The 15,686-nt window shown below is 49.3% G+C and overlaps 1 protein-coding gene across 4 annotated transcripts in view; it reads right to left on the bottom strand.

Moving 5' to 3' along the window:
- Positions 1-224: 224 nt before the first annotated feature.
- LOC121437856 (Golgi pH regulator) overlaps positions 225-15,686 on the bottom strand; it is a 40,310-nt gene continuing 24,848 nt past the window's right edge. For all 4 annotated transcript variants that reach the window (XM_041637948.1, XM_041637947.1, XM_041637949.1 and 1 more), the window contains 7 exons: positions 12,819-12,928; positions 10,770-10,858; positions 9,909-10,001; positions 4,465-4,560; positions 2,465-2,554; positions 1,632-1,697; positions 225-754 (listed from right to left, as the gene is read on the bottom strand). In XM_041637948.1, the coding sequence (XP_041493882.1) occupies positions 548-754; positions 1,632-1,697; positions 2,465-2,554; positions 4,465-4,560; positions 9,909-10,001; positions 10,770-10,858; positions 12,819-12,928 (751 nt within the window). In that variant the 3' untranslated portion in view covers positions 225-547. The remainder of the gene's footprint in view (positions 755-1,631; positions 1,698-2,464; positions 2,555-4,464; positions 4,561-9,908; positions 10,002-10,769; positions 10,859-12,818; positions 12,929-15,686) is intronic.

The following is a 15,686-nucleotide window of genomic DNA, read 5'->3' on the forward strand; positions in this document are numbered from 1 at the left end:
GACCCCACCACTGATTAGTCTAGGACAGCCACTCTTCCCTGATTTAAAAGGAAATAAAAAATGGCACACCTAAATCTTCTGGTAAAATCTATCAGTTGCTTACCATCCCTTTTCCAGAAAAGAGCAGACAACCTTTGGGTATTTTTCTGGGTAAAGTCGGGCAGGGAGGGAGAGATGTATTCACATTAGACCACAATAACACAGCACACCAAGCTGGGACTGATAAGTAAACTCAAGGCCACAGTGTTACAAACTCTGATTTTACTAAATTTTTCAAACGAAGGCACCTGAGGAGCACCAGGGTCTCCTCTGGCCCTGACCCTCCCCCTCCCCATTTGCACAGCCTCAGACCCACACAGGCTCCCTGCCGAATGCTGGGGGGGGGGGGGTTGCTCCCTCCTGTGCCTCAGCCACTTAGGACTCCAGGATCTCAGGAGGAAGGCATGTGCTCAAGGCAGACTAAAATGCCCCAGCAGCTCCTCTGCTTCAAGGACTTAAGGCCCTGGGACTGTGTCTCGTTTTTTCACAGTTTGCAGTGGGTCTCAGTTCAGGGTGCCATATGTTTCTCTGGTGCCTGCTTGTGAGCCAGGTAGAGGAACAGGATGCTGGAGAGGGCACTGACGAGGAAGATGACATCAAACCAGCGGTGATAGAAGTTGAATTGGAGTTCCCCCAGGACCTCTGTGATTATGGTGCGGTATTCTGGGGGCATGCTCATTCGGATCAGCAGCACAGAAGAGACGAAGTACATGCCCTGCAAAGTTGAGCCAATTAATTGAAGTTACTCGGTGTTTCCAGGGACAAGACAGAGCAAACTTTAATACTGTTTTTAAAATTTACTGGATTTGGAAAGACTACAGTGGTTAAGACTGGCTGCTTGTTCAGAGGATCTTGGTTTGATTCCTAGCACTCACATGGTGGCTTACCATCTGTGCCTCTAGTCCCAGGGGCCTGAACACCCTCTTCTGGCCTCTATGGGCACCAGGCACACACATACATATACATACATGTAGGCAAAACAGCCATATACATAAATAAGTGAAAATTCTTAAATGATTTGTGTTTATGGGTGTGCGTCTTCCTCGTGTCATCTGATCAGAGGACAACTTGCTGGAGTTGGTTCTCCTACCACATGGGTCTGGGTACAGAACTCAGGTCACCAGGCCTGGAGGCAACCATGGTGACCCACTGAACAAGCCATTGTACAGGCCCAACTAAAACAGTTTAAACACTTCTGGGCTGGAGATGGCTCAGCGGTGACATGTGCATGAGCTGTGTTTGCAAATAACCCAAGTTTGGTTCCTAGCACACACATCAGGTGCCTTACAACTGCCTATAACTTCAGTTCCAGGTACAACTGGACTAAGGTGCACGCACAAATACATATCCCTCCCCCAACAAAACAAAGCCCACACATTTCTAAGCTGGCTGTGGTGGTGCATGTCTGAAATCCCAGCAGTTGGGAAGGAGAAACAGAAAGATCAGGAGTTCAAGTCTACCCTTCACTATGTAGAAGACTTGAGGACAGCAAGGACTACACGGAGACTTTGTCTCAAACAAAGACCCTCCCCAACAAAATCACATTTCTGGCATTTACAGTCCTAGACACAAGGGAAGATCATTACACTTACCATTATCTGTGCTAACAGCAGGACGATGACATTGGAGGACTTACTGCTGGAGATGGCATAGAAGAACTGTGGGGAAAGGGAGGGGGTGAGCGAGGGCGGCACAGGTGGGTTCCTGCCATGAACAATACACTACATGATTAGCCTTTAATAGCTTCTGTTTCCCAGCACACAAACACAGCCAGTTCAGAGGTTAAGGCTACAGAGAGGGAATTAAAATACAAGAGAAACCAGTTCCCCCATGAGATGTTTGGTGGTTTTATGTGTGAAACAACAAAGTAATTCTCACTGTTAAATTTCAGAAACTCTAATGCCTTCGACATCACACTAAACCACAATTTTGGGCCACTCCAAGCACTGCACTGTCAAGGCTCCTGAGCTCTTCTCGGGTTGTGCTAGATGTTGGGAGTCCCTTCCTTTCAATCTCTCTGAGTTTGGATCTTCTAACAGAGAGGATCCACTTTTCACCACTACATGGTCTTCCTTATGTTGCTCAGAAAAGGGCAGAGTGTTCTTATCTTCCTCACCGTGACTTCCAATTATTCTAACCCTGTGTGTCTGTCTGCTGTGTTTCCTAAGTACTGGCTGAATACCATGTGCCAGGTTTGGTTGTAGGTGATGACAGCTATAAGGGATCCCTGATCTCTACGACCACTGGAGTGGCCTGTGGCTGGTAGACGACGCCTTACCTTACCCACACCTTACAGACAAGCTTAATAGTCTCTTTAGTCTCTTTATTTTTCTGAATGTCCTCTAAGTTGTTCAAGACTAGTGTGCAGGACTAACTCAGAAGTCATGTAACTAAATAAGGATCTGAACACTGTGATGCACCATACCTTGGTCAGCGTGATCAGCAGTCCTCTGATGGATGTGACAATGATTATTCCAACCAGAATGAAGGAAATATGCTGGGACCAGAACTTGACCTGCCATCAGAACAGGAAGCGCAGCAGGCCATTAGTTCCTGGCAGAGCCGAGAGCCACTGTAAACTCTGATTACTTGTGTGACCATGAGAAGGAATTCCATTGGGTTCCTCTCGGCTTGTTCTGAAGTAAATACCTACAGGTGGTGGGTGCTTATGGGAAGATGGTACTGATCTCTTAATTAGCAGGCTTAATCAAGTCTTAAGGGTCAAAGAAAGCAAGTACAGAGAAGTGAGGAAAAAAAAACACTCAAAGCTGATGAGAGGGTCCTACTGTGAGACCCACAGCTGATGAGAGGGTCCTACTGTGAGACCCACAGCTGATGAGATAGTCCTACTGTGAGACCCACAGCTGATGAGATAGTCCTACTGTGAGACCCACAGCTGATGAGATAGTCCTACTGTGAGACCCACAGCTGATGAGATAGTCCTACTGTGAGACCCACAGCCGATGAGATAGTCCTACTGTGAGACCCACAGCCGATGAGATAGTCCTACTGTGAGACCCACAGCCGATGAGATAGTCCTACTGTGAGACCCACAGCTGATGAGAGGGTCCTACTGTGAGACCCACAGCTGATGAGAGGGTCCTACTGTGAGACCCACAGCTGATGAGAGGGTCCTATACTGTGAGACCCACAGCTGATGAGACAGTCCTACTGTGAGACCCACAGCTGATGAGATAGTCCTACTGTGAGACCCACAGCTGATGAGACAGTCCTACTGTGAGACCCACAGCTGATGAGACAGTCCTACTGTGAGACCCACAGCTGATGAGAGGGTCCTACTGTGAGACCCATAACCGATGAGAGGGTCCTGCTGTGAGACCCACAGCTGATGAGAGGGTCCTACTGTTAAAAATGTGTTCTTTAGTAGTTGGGGAAATGGCTCAGTGGGTCAGGGTGCTTGCTGTAATAGCAACAGGACTTGAGCTGAAATTCCAAACTCTCATGTAAGAGCTGGGGATGGCCGTGTGTGTCTTAACAACAGCACTGGGAGTCGGGGACAGGCAGACTCTGTCAGGCCCCAGGTTCAGTCAGGGAGGACTAGCCACAGCATCCTCCTCTGCCCCAGTGAGGGCTGTGAGTCTGCAGCCAACCTGTGCTACACAGGGAGACCCTCTCTAAAAGGATGAAAGCATCCTTGGCGCTGCTTCTTCAGGACTGCAGCTCAGTGCGCTTGCTCATTGTATCTAGCTGCCCTTGAGAGCAGGGACATGCTATGCTGAGACGGAGGACCAAGGGCAACACACACCCCTTGTCCAGGCTCGGGAAGCTCAGCAGTCCACACAGGACAACGAAATGCAACAGCAGTCTTACTGTCAAAGTGTTCGTCAGCCTGAATGATGTCATCTAGAAACCACATATTATACTGTGAATAAAGACAGTGAACTTGAGATAAGGTGAGTGTATGCCTGGTCTTATGAAATAGGGAGAAATGATAAAAAAAATCCCTAACTTTGTGCATAATGACAATTTGACTTTAGTCCAAGGCCCACCTGACTCGACTGACCAAGGTTGTTTCTTACAGTAGAAACCACCACAGCGCTATTTCAGGACACTAATTAGCTGTTAATTTTTTACCCGGAGATCAAAGGTGAGTTGAGAGCTTGGAGAGCTTGCTGAGTATCACAGAAAAGATCTGAATACGTGGTGGAGAGAAACAAAGTGGTAGCTGTGGGCAGGCTGTGGCTGGCCGAGGGCAGGCCGAGGAGGCCCTGTAGAGCAGCAGGTAGCATCCAGGTCACTGTTATGGCTTTACAGTAAGAAAGCTAAATTGGACCGTTTACAAATGTGCCAGGTAAGCTGTCAACACAGGACAAATGGACCCAAGTTCAGGGGTTAAAACCTGAGCGTCAAGCTACAGCTGGATGGAGCAGCAGGAACCAAACCAGGGTCTAGAACGGCTCTTACGTCAAATTGGATCCCCAGGTAATTCACGGTGATCTCAATGCCTCTGGTGACAGGGTCAGTCTTCCCAACTCGATCAAGAACAATATTGATGGTTGCCTGCAGAGACAGAGCTGTATGTCAGAAGACCTTTTATCACTGTCTCAAAGAGTGACACACAGCCCCGATGGTCCAGGGAACCAAGTCTCATGCCACCAAGCCTGACCACTTAAACTTGACCCCTGGGATTCACATGGTGGGAGGCGAGGGCTGACGCCTGTAAGTTGTCCTCTGGCCACCACACGTCACACGTGCCCTAACACACACACAAATAAATGTAATTTAAAGGCTTTTAATAAGAAATATTCCACATGAATTAATGAACATATCTTACAGGTTGATGTTTCCTAAAACACATTTTAATCCTTCTTCCAATCTAAATCACGAGCAGGAAATCTATTTCGTCTGCTCCCACACAGGCAAATAGTCTCTAGCCCATATTTATTTTCTGTAAAGAGTCAAGGGCAATAAAGCACATGTGCTCTATGATTCTGAGGTCAGAAGCTAACGTTCTGGCAAACGAAGTTAGAGTAAGAACCAGGCACTGCCAGGGTTGTTTCTGTGGTGATTCTGTGAGTGCTCAGAGCTATGACAGAAGGAGCACAGCTGTGAGGGACACCAGCTGACAAACGAGAACACGTGGCTGAGAGACACCTGGTTCATCCCAGCTGCAGCAGCTAAAAGACCAGGAGATGTGACAGATGCCAAGTCAAGAGTCACGCTAAATCCAGCCACCAATGACACCACTAAACGTAAGGAGTCTAAATCGTGGGTCAGCACACTCAGCCCCTGTATCATGACAGCAACCATGGCAATAAAGCACTGGGCTTGGCTCTGTGCCAGTAAAACCTTATTTACAAAGGCAAAGAACAGCTGGGTTTGCCCGAGGGCCATAGACTGTTAACCTCTGGTTTAAACCCACCAGTGAAACACCAGACTGTCAAATTGAATTTAGGGAAAAAAAAAAAATCAAAGCCTGATCACTGTATATGTTGTCCACAAGAAACTGACTTTGATTATGAAGACACAAATAGGTCAAAGGTAAAAGGATGGGAGAAGATACATCCCAGCAGCACCAGTCCAAAGAAGGCAGTGTCTTCTGTTAATCTCACATAAGGACCCCAAAGCAGAAACATTGCCAGGGTGGTGTCAGAAGGTCATTTTATAATCACAAAGGATATATAATGATTCTAAATGTTTTATAGCTGATAAAATCTTCGGGATGTTACAGTGAAACTCATGATTTATACACTAAAATGTCAGGATATTCAGAAGCAACACATCATACAGCTCAAAGTGTCTTGAGGAATTAGGAGACAGGAACAAGTGAAGCACAGGTGGTGGCTCCCTACCCTGTGCTGATTGATCGTTGCTCAGTGCACACATAATCAAAGTGCCACACAGCCTGCAAAGCGACTTGGCTGTACAAGCCTGACTGTTCAAACCCTAGAACCCACACAGAAAGCTGGGTTCAGTGGTGCACAACTGTAATCCCAACACTCCTACTGTAGGATAGAGGCAGAGATGCATGGCCGGCCGGCCAGCCTGGATACACGCAGCAGCAGCAGCAGAAACAAGAGCTGTCCCAGGACAAGGGCACAGACGCACAAAAGCTGTCCTCTGTTTGGGGAAATGCGTCAGTAAGAAACTCAGAGTCACAAATACTTGTCAGTGTCACACTGAAGAAATGCCAAGGTACTTCTCCTTGGAGTAATTCAGCCTAGAGAGCCCGGGTTTGAATTCTCCACTTCGATCCCCGTGTCTTCCATCTCTCTGTAGCTTATGGTTTCGGACCTGCCTGTAACCTGTCTGCTGTCTAAGCTGCCCCTCACGAAGGGCTCTGCCCTGCACTCACTGAACAGCACAGGAAGCACCGCGTGGGGAAGGAGCTAGAGATGCTCTGCAGAAACTTTAACTGAGTTTACCCAGCGACCCCGGCCGGCACACACACACCAAGGCTGTCTAGCAGAATCTGTGTGCTGCTCGACATATACAGTGGAGATTCATTTCTTAAGGTTGTTTTTCAACCTCTTTGTTGCTTTCAGCAAATGACTATCATAGCGCGCGCGCGCGCGCGCACACACACACACACACACACACACACGAGAGAGAGAGAGAGAGAGAGAGAGAGAGAGAGAGAGAGAGAGAGGAGTGTAGTGTCAGAGAAGCTAACCTCCTCACTTGCTGTCGGCAGAATGTAAAGTGGTGTTACCACCAGGGGCAACAGTCTAGCAGGTCGCAGGAAATCAACACTCCACTAACATGCAACACAGCAATACTTTTAGGCATGTGTGAGGGAAATCAAAGTATGTTCACTGCAAAACATGGGTGTTCACAACTGCATTAGTGATGGGCCAATAAGTAGACACATGCCAAATGCTTATCAGCCAATAAGTGGCTAAGCCAAATGTGGTAGTGCCCTTACAGAACACTGCATAGCTGTGAGATGGGAACAGCACTGTTAGCATTTAGAGAATGAGGGTGGTACAGCACGGGGAACCTTTGAAGCATCTGCTAAACCAAAGACTTAACTGTGTGACTCTGGCCATAAAATACCAGCAGAGGGGAACCAACACAACAGGGCACACATGCCGCCTGACACTGTGAGCACGGGGACCGGAGCACACATGCCGCCTGACACTGTGAGCACGGGGACCGGAGCACACATGCCGCCTGACACTGTGAGCACGGGGACCGGAGCACACATGCCGCCTGACACTGTGAGCACGGGGACCGGAGCACACATGCCGCCTGACACTGTGAGCACGGGGACCGGAGCACACATGCCGCCTGACACCGGGGCACGGGGACCGGAGCACACATGCCGCCTGACACGGGGGCACGGGGACCGGAGCACACATGCCGCCTGACACGGGGGCACGGGGACCGGAGCATGGGGACCGGAGCACACATGCCGCCTGACACTGTGAGCACGGGGACCGGAGCACACATGCCGCCTGACACTGTGAGCACGGGGACCGGAGCACACATGCCGCTTGACACTGGGGCACGGGGACTGGAGCATGGGGACCGGAGCACACATGCCGCCTGACACTGTGAGCACGGGGACCGGAGCACACATGCCGCCTGACACTGTGAGCACGGGGACCGGAGCACACATGCCGCCTGACACTGTGAGCACGGGGACCGGAGCACACATGCCGCCTGACACTGTGAGCACGGGGACCGGAGCACACATGCCGCCTGACACTGTGAGCACGGGGACCGGAGCACACATGCCGCCTGACACCGGGGCACGGGGACCGGAGCACACATGCCGCCTGACACCGGGGCACGGGGACCGGAGCACACATGCCGCCTGACACCGGGGCACGGGGACCGGAGCACACACGCTGCATGACTGCTAGTGAACCTGGGACTTCTTTCAGGTTTAATAAAAACATTCAGTACTTGACTGAGGTAATGGTTCTGGTTTGGTAGGAATGTTCAAACCTGACTATGGTGATAAGTTGTACAACTCTGAAAACATCAACAGCTACTGGGTTACGCTTGCTTCTCAGGTTTGACAACACGAGTTCAATCCCCACCCGCATAGAGGTGGGAAGAGGACAGCCTCAAAGTTGTCCTCTGACCTCCACAGGTGCACCTGGGCAAGCGACTCCCTTAACAACGAAGTTTAAAAGTGAAGCATGTGTCTGTCACATTAGTCAGATGCCCCACCCTAACGTGTCTGCCTAAGAGAAAAGAGCGCATATGTTCACACACAGGCTTGTGTATGTGTGTGTTCACGGCACACATGTGACGTCCCCAAACAGGAAACAATGAGATGTCTACTATTGGAGGATGGGTTTGCAAACTGTGGCACAGCCACACCACAGAATCCTGCTCAGCAGTAAGAAGGAACAAATTACTGTACACACAGTAACACTGCCACAGTCCAACAATCAGGCTGAAGATAGAAAACAGACAAAAGCAAGGCAGAAAAAGTATGCGCACTGTCTGGTTACATCTCTATAAACATCTAGAAAATACAGACTAATACACTGTGACAGAAAAGAAAGACTAGCTGCCGCCTCAGGACTGGGGATGGGAGGAAGCATTCTGGGTGTGCACGGAAATTTGACCGTGATGGGTTTTCTCTATCTGAACAGAGTAGCAGCTATGGTACAGATGTACCTGGTTCAAAACTTATCAAGCTGTGCATTTAAAATGCACACAGCTCGGTACATGCCTACTGCAGCTGAATGCAGCTGCTGAACAGGTGGCATGCTCCCTAGAGGCTGCAGCTCTGCGCTCTCTCCCAGACTCGAGAGCGTCCTGTGAGTGTGATGCTGCAGCTCTGCGCTCTCTCCCAGACTCGAGAGCGTCCTGTGAGTGCGATGACTCTAGCGCCAGTGATTCAAAGCCCCCACTCACGGGCACTGATCAAAATGAGCTAATGGGCTGACAAAGCTGTTCTTTGTACAAACTGCCCCAGCGGGAAACTCACCCAACCAGACCATGAACTCAGCCTTTTCCCTACAACTACAGGACATGCACACCACAGTTGAGTCAGAGGCAGAGAAATCAATACACAATGGATAAATCAGATCACTGAGGGACAGCCAGACTGGCAAGAGCAGAAAACAAGTATGAACTACAGAAGCAATCTTAGAATTTATCTGTACTTAAGTTTTAGTGCGCATTATAAAAACTGGCTTCTATTCTAAGCTGAAAACTGAAGTTGAGGTGAAATAATCAGTGCCCACAGGCATTACGGAAGAGTATAAAATAAGAAATGTATGCATCCCCCTTTCCAACTCCTCCTGGGGGGACGGGACAGAAGAGATGCTTGGCAGTGCGACAGTGATGTTTGGTCCAATGTGCAACTGAGCTCGGTGTTATCAGCCAAGCCCACCTAAAGCCTGCCACTCCCTGAAAAAGTCACCAAACTCTAACCATTAAAAACACCATTGCTGAGACAGCTCGGAGAAAGTGCTTGCCACTTGCAAGCCTGAGGACCCAGGTCTGAGACCTAGACCTCGGCCCCTGCCCCACCCCTAGCTGGACATGATAGTCTGAATCTGTAACCCTTGAAGTCCTCTGCCAAGATAGGAGATGGATTCAGAGAACTGCCTGAAGTCTGTGGGCCAGCTAGCAGGGAGTGCTCAGGTAGCCGGAAGTACTCAGCTAGCGGTGAGTGCTCAGCTGGCTGGGAGTGCTCATGTAGCCGGGAGTGCTCAGCTGGCCAGGAGTGCTCAGCTGGCCAGGAGTGCTCAGCTTAGAACAAGAGACTCTGTTCCAACAAAGTGGAAGGAGAGAACTGACTCCCCAGGGCATCCTCTGGCTTCTTCATAAACTTTATTATTACTAATAAACACCAACAAACAACAATAGAAATAATACATAGAAAACATTAGTAAAATCAATAAGTAATAATAAATAAATAAATCCTATAATATACGTACCATAAAAATTTTCCAGACACAGTAAATAGAGAAAAAGTAACCCAGGAAATTGAAATACTTCCCCTTGAATGTTTTGGAGTATTCGATTCTTTCCTAGGAAAACCAAACACAAAACATGGTTCTGACAAAAGGCAAACATTTTCCACAAAAGCATTCCCACGCCTGCGACTCACTGCTGAGGCTGAGTCAAACAATACACATGGTAGCAACAGTAAGTGATGTTACCAGCGGCAACCTGGGCTGAGTGCTACCTGTCAGCCAGACAGGACAACCTATTCCCACCAGCATCCAAAGCTCCACAACCCTCGGGAGACATGTCCTAGGCCCTTCATCTTAAAGACGAGAAACTGAGTCTAGAGGTTAAACAACTTGCCCAGGGTTAGGCGGTGAGTGGGCTCAGGCCACGCTGGCAACCCCCAGCCCTTAGAGCCACCCTGGAAGTGGCCCTCAGAGAAGCTTAGAATCATTTGCAACCTTAAGTCTGTCTATTTCAACCACACTGCATTTTCGGTGTGCCTTGGGAAGTCCCAGTAACACAGGCACCCATCGCTCTTGTGATGGGGCTAATTTGTGAGGCAGGAAGAAGAACTGAGGTGACCATCTTTATCTCTGGCCGGAACAGGAAGTGGAGTGGGCCAGCCTCCCGGGTGTTGAAGTCTCTGCTATCCCTCCAGTTCTTTTGCTGAGAGGTTCCAGGAATGATTTTGCCATCACAGAGAGATTTCCTACACATAAGCCCTCTTTCCTAACGCCACTCAGCTTACTCAGGAGCACTGCCTGGTCACAGAGGACTCTGACAAGTCAGGTCTTATCCTCTCTTCACCCGTGTGGTAAAAGCATAGCTGTCCCCTTGCTCTGTACCTTAGTAGCATACAGGTCAGCTGTTTCCAGAAAAAGCTGCCTGCTTAGTTCTTCCAGAGCATCTACTTCCTGTTGAATAAGAGTCAGATCTGGCGGAAAGCGGGCATCAAGGGTTAAACCACCGAGAAACTTCAGAAAACAGCGGGAGGAAAGGGTTCGCTTCAGCTGTTCTAGAGGGCGCTTCAGCTGTTCTAGAGGGCGTACGCTGGGACCTGCCTGTGTCTGGAATTTCCCACCTCAGCCAGTAGTGTTTCAGGGTAGTGCTCCGGCCTGACAGGGGTGAAGGAGCACCCCAGATGTCTGGTTTCTCAGGGTAGTGCTCCGGCCTGACAGGGGGGTAAAGGAGCACCCCAGACGTCTGGTTTCTCGGGGTAGTGCTCCAGCCTGACGGGGGTGAAGGAGCACCCCAGATGTCTGGTTTCTTGGGGTAGTGCTCCGGCCTGACAGGGGGGTGAAGGAGCACCCCAGATGTCTGGTTTTTCAGACAGATGCTTTCCTGAGCTTGGTGTTTGCTCAATCCCTGAGGCCTCAAATGGAGCACAGCACCAAGACCTATGATGCAGCAACTCTACACCATCTGAGTAGTCTGTGCTGGGAGTGCGTGGCTCAGTGGCACCGAGTCACCAGGCTGGCTTTCGTCACTACCTTCTTTAGCTCTTCCAGATGCTTCATTCTTTACCCCCCACATTCCCACAGGACAGTTGCTACCCATCTCTCAGACAAGGAAAGAGGCTCCAATCATATACCCAGGCGTGGCGGCTAGGGCCACTTGCCTACAGGTGGGCCTGCCCTTTCCACTGCCAGATGTTATCTTCCACACCTGGTGAGCAGTGTCACTATTAAAGAAACAGGTGCTCAGAGAGCTAACGTCACCTTCATACGCTTGTTAACATATTTATTAACCTACACTTTGGTTTTTATGAGTTTAAAGTAATAAAGATATTAAGTCCTAGTAATTCAAAGCTTCCTTCCTTTGTGAAATCCAAAGTGCCCTTCTGTTCCTCCCCTCATCTGGGGCCATCAGCAAGGCCTATGGCCCTCAGCGTCAGAGTGGAACAGTCACAGGTCTGTCTCCCTTGAGAAGGTTCGATTCATCGATCTATCACTCAGCACTGCCTAGGAACAGACACAAATCAAATGCTTCAGGATTGCTTTTCTGTTTTAAAAACAGATTGGTTTTACTTTTAGCTGTGTATGTGTAGGGGGAGGTGGGGTGCGCCTATGAGCATAGGTGCCCTCAGAAGGCAGAGCTGGTGGGTCTCCCCAGAAACACAGTTCCAGGTGGCTATCAGTCACCTGATGTGGGTGCTGGGAACTGAACTCAAGCCTCTGCAAGAGCAGTGCACTGTCTTAGCCACGGAGCCATCTCTCCAGACCCGATTACCCGCTCTTCTCTTTCTGCCACAGTCGCCTGGCTTCCTGCCTAATTCTTATCTGCAGCCGCATCAGACGGTGTGGCATGGTCTATCTCAACAGCCTGTGTCCTTCTGCAACTGACTGATCTGGGCGAGAGGGAGCAGGGATGTGCCACTTCATATCAGCCCTCAGTCTGACACGGGGGCCACACACAGACTTGGATATCCCCATGTGGGAATTAGTGAGCCCCCAAACCAGCAGGGCCAGGCACAGTCTATAAACCCAGTCATCCTGGTATTTAAGGAAGAAATGGCGGTACTTGAAATCTCTGTAGGCACTACATGGGTAAGAAATGGACCCTTGCCAGCACACGCATGCACCACCCGCTGCTGCAGCCATGCGACATGAAACAGCAGGGCAGAACAAGTTATGGAGGTGTGAACACAGTCCCGCTACTACATTTACCACAAGCCACTTGTGACTTTACTTCTCTGGCTCTTTTCATTGGTAAGAACAACCTCACAGATCCCTCCAGCTCAGGCTGCCTCTGTCAGGTACCCACAGACTTCCTATGCCCAGTGCTGGCGAGTCTGCACCCTGATGCTTCAGGCTCCCTAGAGGGGTCTGACCTAGCAGTAGGCTTTTTCTGCCCCTGGTGCGGAGAGGAGAAAAGTCAGAGGGGATAAAGGATACTTTCGCTTCCTGGGGCTGATGCAGTCACGCTCTTCAGCATGCCCCAGAGTCCTGACGGCTTGTTCTGCACCTCCCCCCTTTGGAACATGGTTCTCCGTGCCACGGCCATCCTGAAATAAAGAAAACAGAAGCCTGAGCGAAGAAGCGTGCCTCAGCCTCGTCCCATCCACCTTTTCATGCCACGGCTGTGTGTCCGCTGGTGATGTGGCCTGGTCCAGAGGCACAGGACATGGAGTAGGTCCCTGAAAGCTGAGAGACCTGCAGCTTCCTTCCCCACTCTGGATGGTTATAGAGACTAATAACAGCCAGCCTCGTCCTCGCTGTCTGTTAGTATCAATTAAAGAACAAGAGGCAGCTAACAGATCTAGATAAAGAACCATGCAGAGGAGGACACAAGGAAAGGCCGATGACAGAGAGGAAAAAGGAAGATGACATAAACAGGGCCTCTTGGCTCACTGAGTCCACCTCTCTCCATGACTGTTACCCAAGCCACGGCTGGATGACGTGACATAATGACATCACTCCCTCCCCCCTCCTCCTCTATGGGGGACTCCGTGGCCCAGTGCCGGCTGCCGGCAAGTTCTAATCTCTCAGAGGCAATAGGAACAAGGTCCCGTGAGCTCAGAAAACATACAAATGATTGAAGAGTACAACGGGCCCAAAGTCAACCAGCGTGGATCTAGTACAGGTACAAGGGAGGCCACAGAGAAATCCAAGGAGGACATTTCTGGGTGACGAGAGGTAAAAATGGAGAGGAGAAAGCATTGGCACTGGTTTCACGTCTGGGACTCCTACAAATGGCACCAGGGGACCAAGGGCCAGGTGGCATTTCTGTGGGCTAAATTTTTAAAGCCCCAGGTAAAAGGCCATTTACAACAATGGCTGCTGGAAGAGCCTCCTCCCCAGCGAGCTCTGCCTGGGTGCTGGAAGAATGAACTACCCCAAGCTTGAGCTTTCTGCCTTTCCTGACATATGCCCCATAGCTTGGCATGCTGGGAAGACATAAAAAAGAACCAGCAAAGGCTTAGACCCACAATTCAGCCAGCTCCAACGGGAGTGTGGGACCAGCGTGTGATGAGGTTCTGGGCTATGCATTCATAGTTTACTTGGGCTCAGCACCTGGGGTGAGCAGCAAGGCAGCTGAAAGAGGAGCACAGACGTCATTTCTGTTGTCCCTTCAACATGTAAAGGCTGTGCTGTGGCACTGGCTGCCTATGTGAAGGTGACAGACGCCGTGCTGTGCACTCTCAGCAGACAGACAAACGGAATAACCAGACGTGAAAGTTGGCTGTAGGCCGACAGGTACCCCCAGTTTTAGACAATTTACTTCCACTTTTGGTTTTAATCACCTAATTCTAACCCTGTTTTGCTCTTGGCAAATAAGTTGCAGACAAAAATAAACATACACTGAAGAAGAACAGGTGAACAGGATCAACCTTTCTGAGATGCGCTTTTCCAATGTATTCGAACACACAAGCACCGTAGCCATTTTTGCCTTCAGCTTTCCTACTGCCTCCCTTTGTAAGGTCACTTGTGACAGGAAGGAAGCTATTTACTATGGGTCGGATGCCATTTAAAAACTCCTCATAAGAAAACCACAGGCAGGCGGCTGAGGTCTGGCAGAAGCATGAATGAGAGGAGTCTGAAAAATGTCTACTCCGCTCTTTAGAGAGCATCGAACACGTCATGAAGACCCACATCATCCTTGTTATGTGCAGGGGCCATGCTAATTGTGCCCGCTCGGATCTTAGCGCACGTGTTGCTGATGCAGGCACTCTACTTTATGTCACCCTATGGTTTCATAGTTCTCATTTCTAGTTCAGCCATTACTTCTCTTTATTTAAAATATTTTATTATTTGTGTGTATGTCCTTTAAGTATGTGGGTTTGAGGATGGAATCATATCACCAGGTTTAGTGGCAAACAATCTCACCAGCCCATCAGAACTCAGAATTTTAGAAATAACAGACACTCATATATGGCTTTAAGTATAGGGGAAGTCGACATTCAAACACTTATGAATACAACATCTCCATCACTAAAGGACCTTCATTTGTCCTCGGAGAGTCCACAACTCACCTAATACCAATTCCTCAGCCCCTGGAAATGTCCTCCAATTCTTCAGTTTTGTCATTTCCGGAACATGCATATGACTATGATGGAGCAGTGTCTGTCCTATGGTGGAGGGCCTTCCTCATGACGAGGATGGAGCAGTGTCTGTCCTACAGCGAATGGCCTTCCTCATGACGAGGATGGAACAGTGTCTGTCCTATGGTGGAGGGCCTTCCTCATGACGAGGATGGAGCAGTGTCTGTCCTACAGCGAATGGCCTTCCTCATGACGAGGATGGAGCAGTGTCTGTCCTACAGCGAATGGCCTTCCTCATGACGAGGATGGAGCAGTGTCTGTCCTACAGCGAATGGCCTTCCTTCCACTAAGCAAAGGTCCTGTAGGTTTGTCGAGGTTCTTGTGTGCACTGAAGTTTGTTCATTCTTACTTCTAAATAGCATTCCACAGTATGGTTATTACCAGTGTTTTTAATCACTCACCCATGAAAAGTTATCTCTAGTTTGGGCTTGGGCTTTCTATGAATAAAGCTGCTAAAAATAATGCTATGTTCATTTTTGTGTTCTTTGCGTGAACACCTAATACAATTTCTGGATTTGGATACTGGAATGTTTAGGGTTTTTTTTTTTTGTTTTTTTTTGTTTTGTTTTTTTTTGTTTTTTTGTTTTTTGAGACAGGGTTTCTCTGTGGTTTTGGAGCCTCTCCTGGAACTAGCTCTTGTAGACCAGCCTGGTCTCGAACTCACAGAGATCCGCCTGCCTCTGCCTCCCGAGTACTGGGATTAAAGGCGTGCGCCACCACC

The sequence above is a fragment of the Microtus oregoni genome, unplaced genomic scaffold (assembly GCF_018167655.1).
Source record: "Microtus oregoni isolate MIOR12 unplaced genomic scaffold, Mior012 000054F_ref0000373, whole genome shotgun sequence".
In the NCBI taxonomy this organism is placed as follows: Eukaryota; Metazoa; Chordata; class Mammalia; order Rodentia; family Cricetidae; genus Microtus; species Microtus oregoni.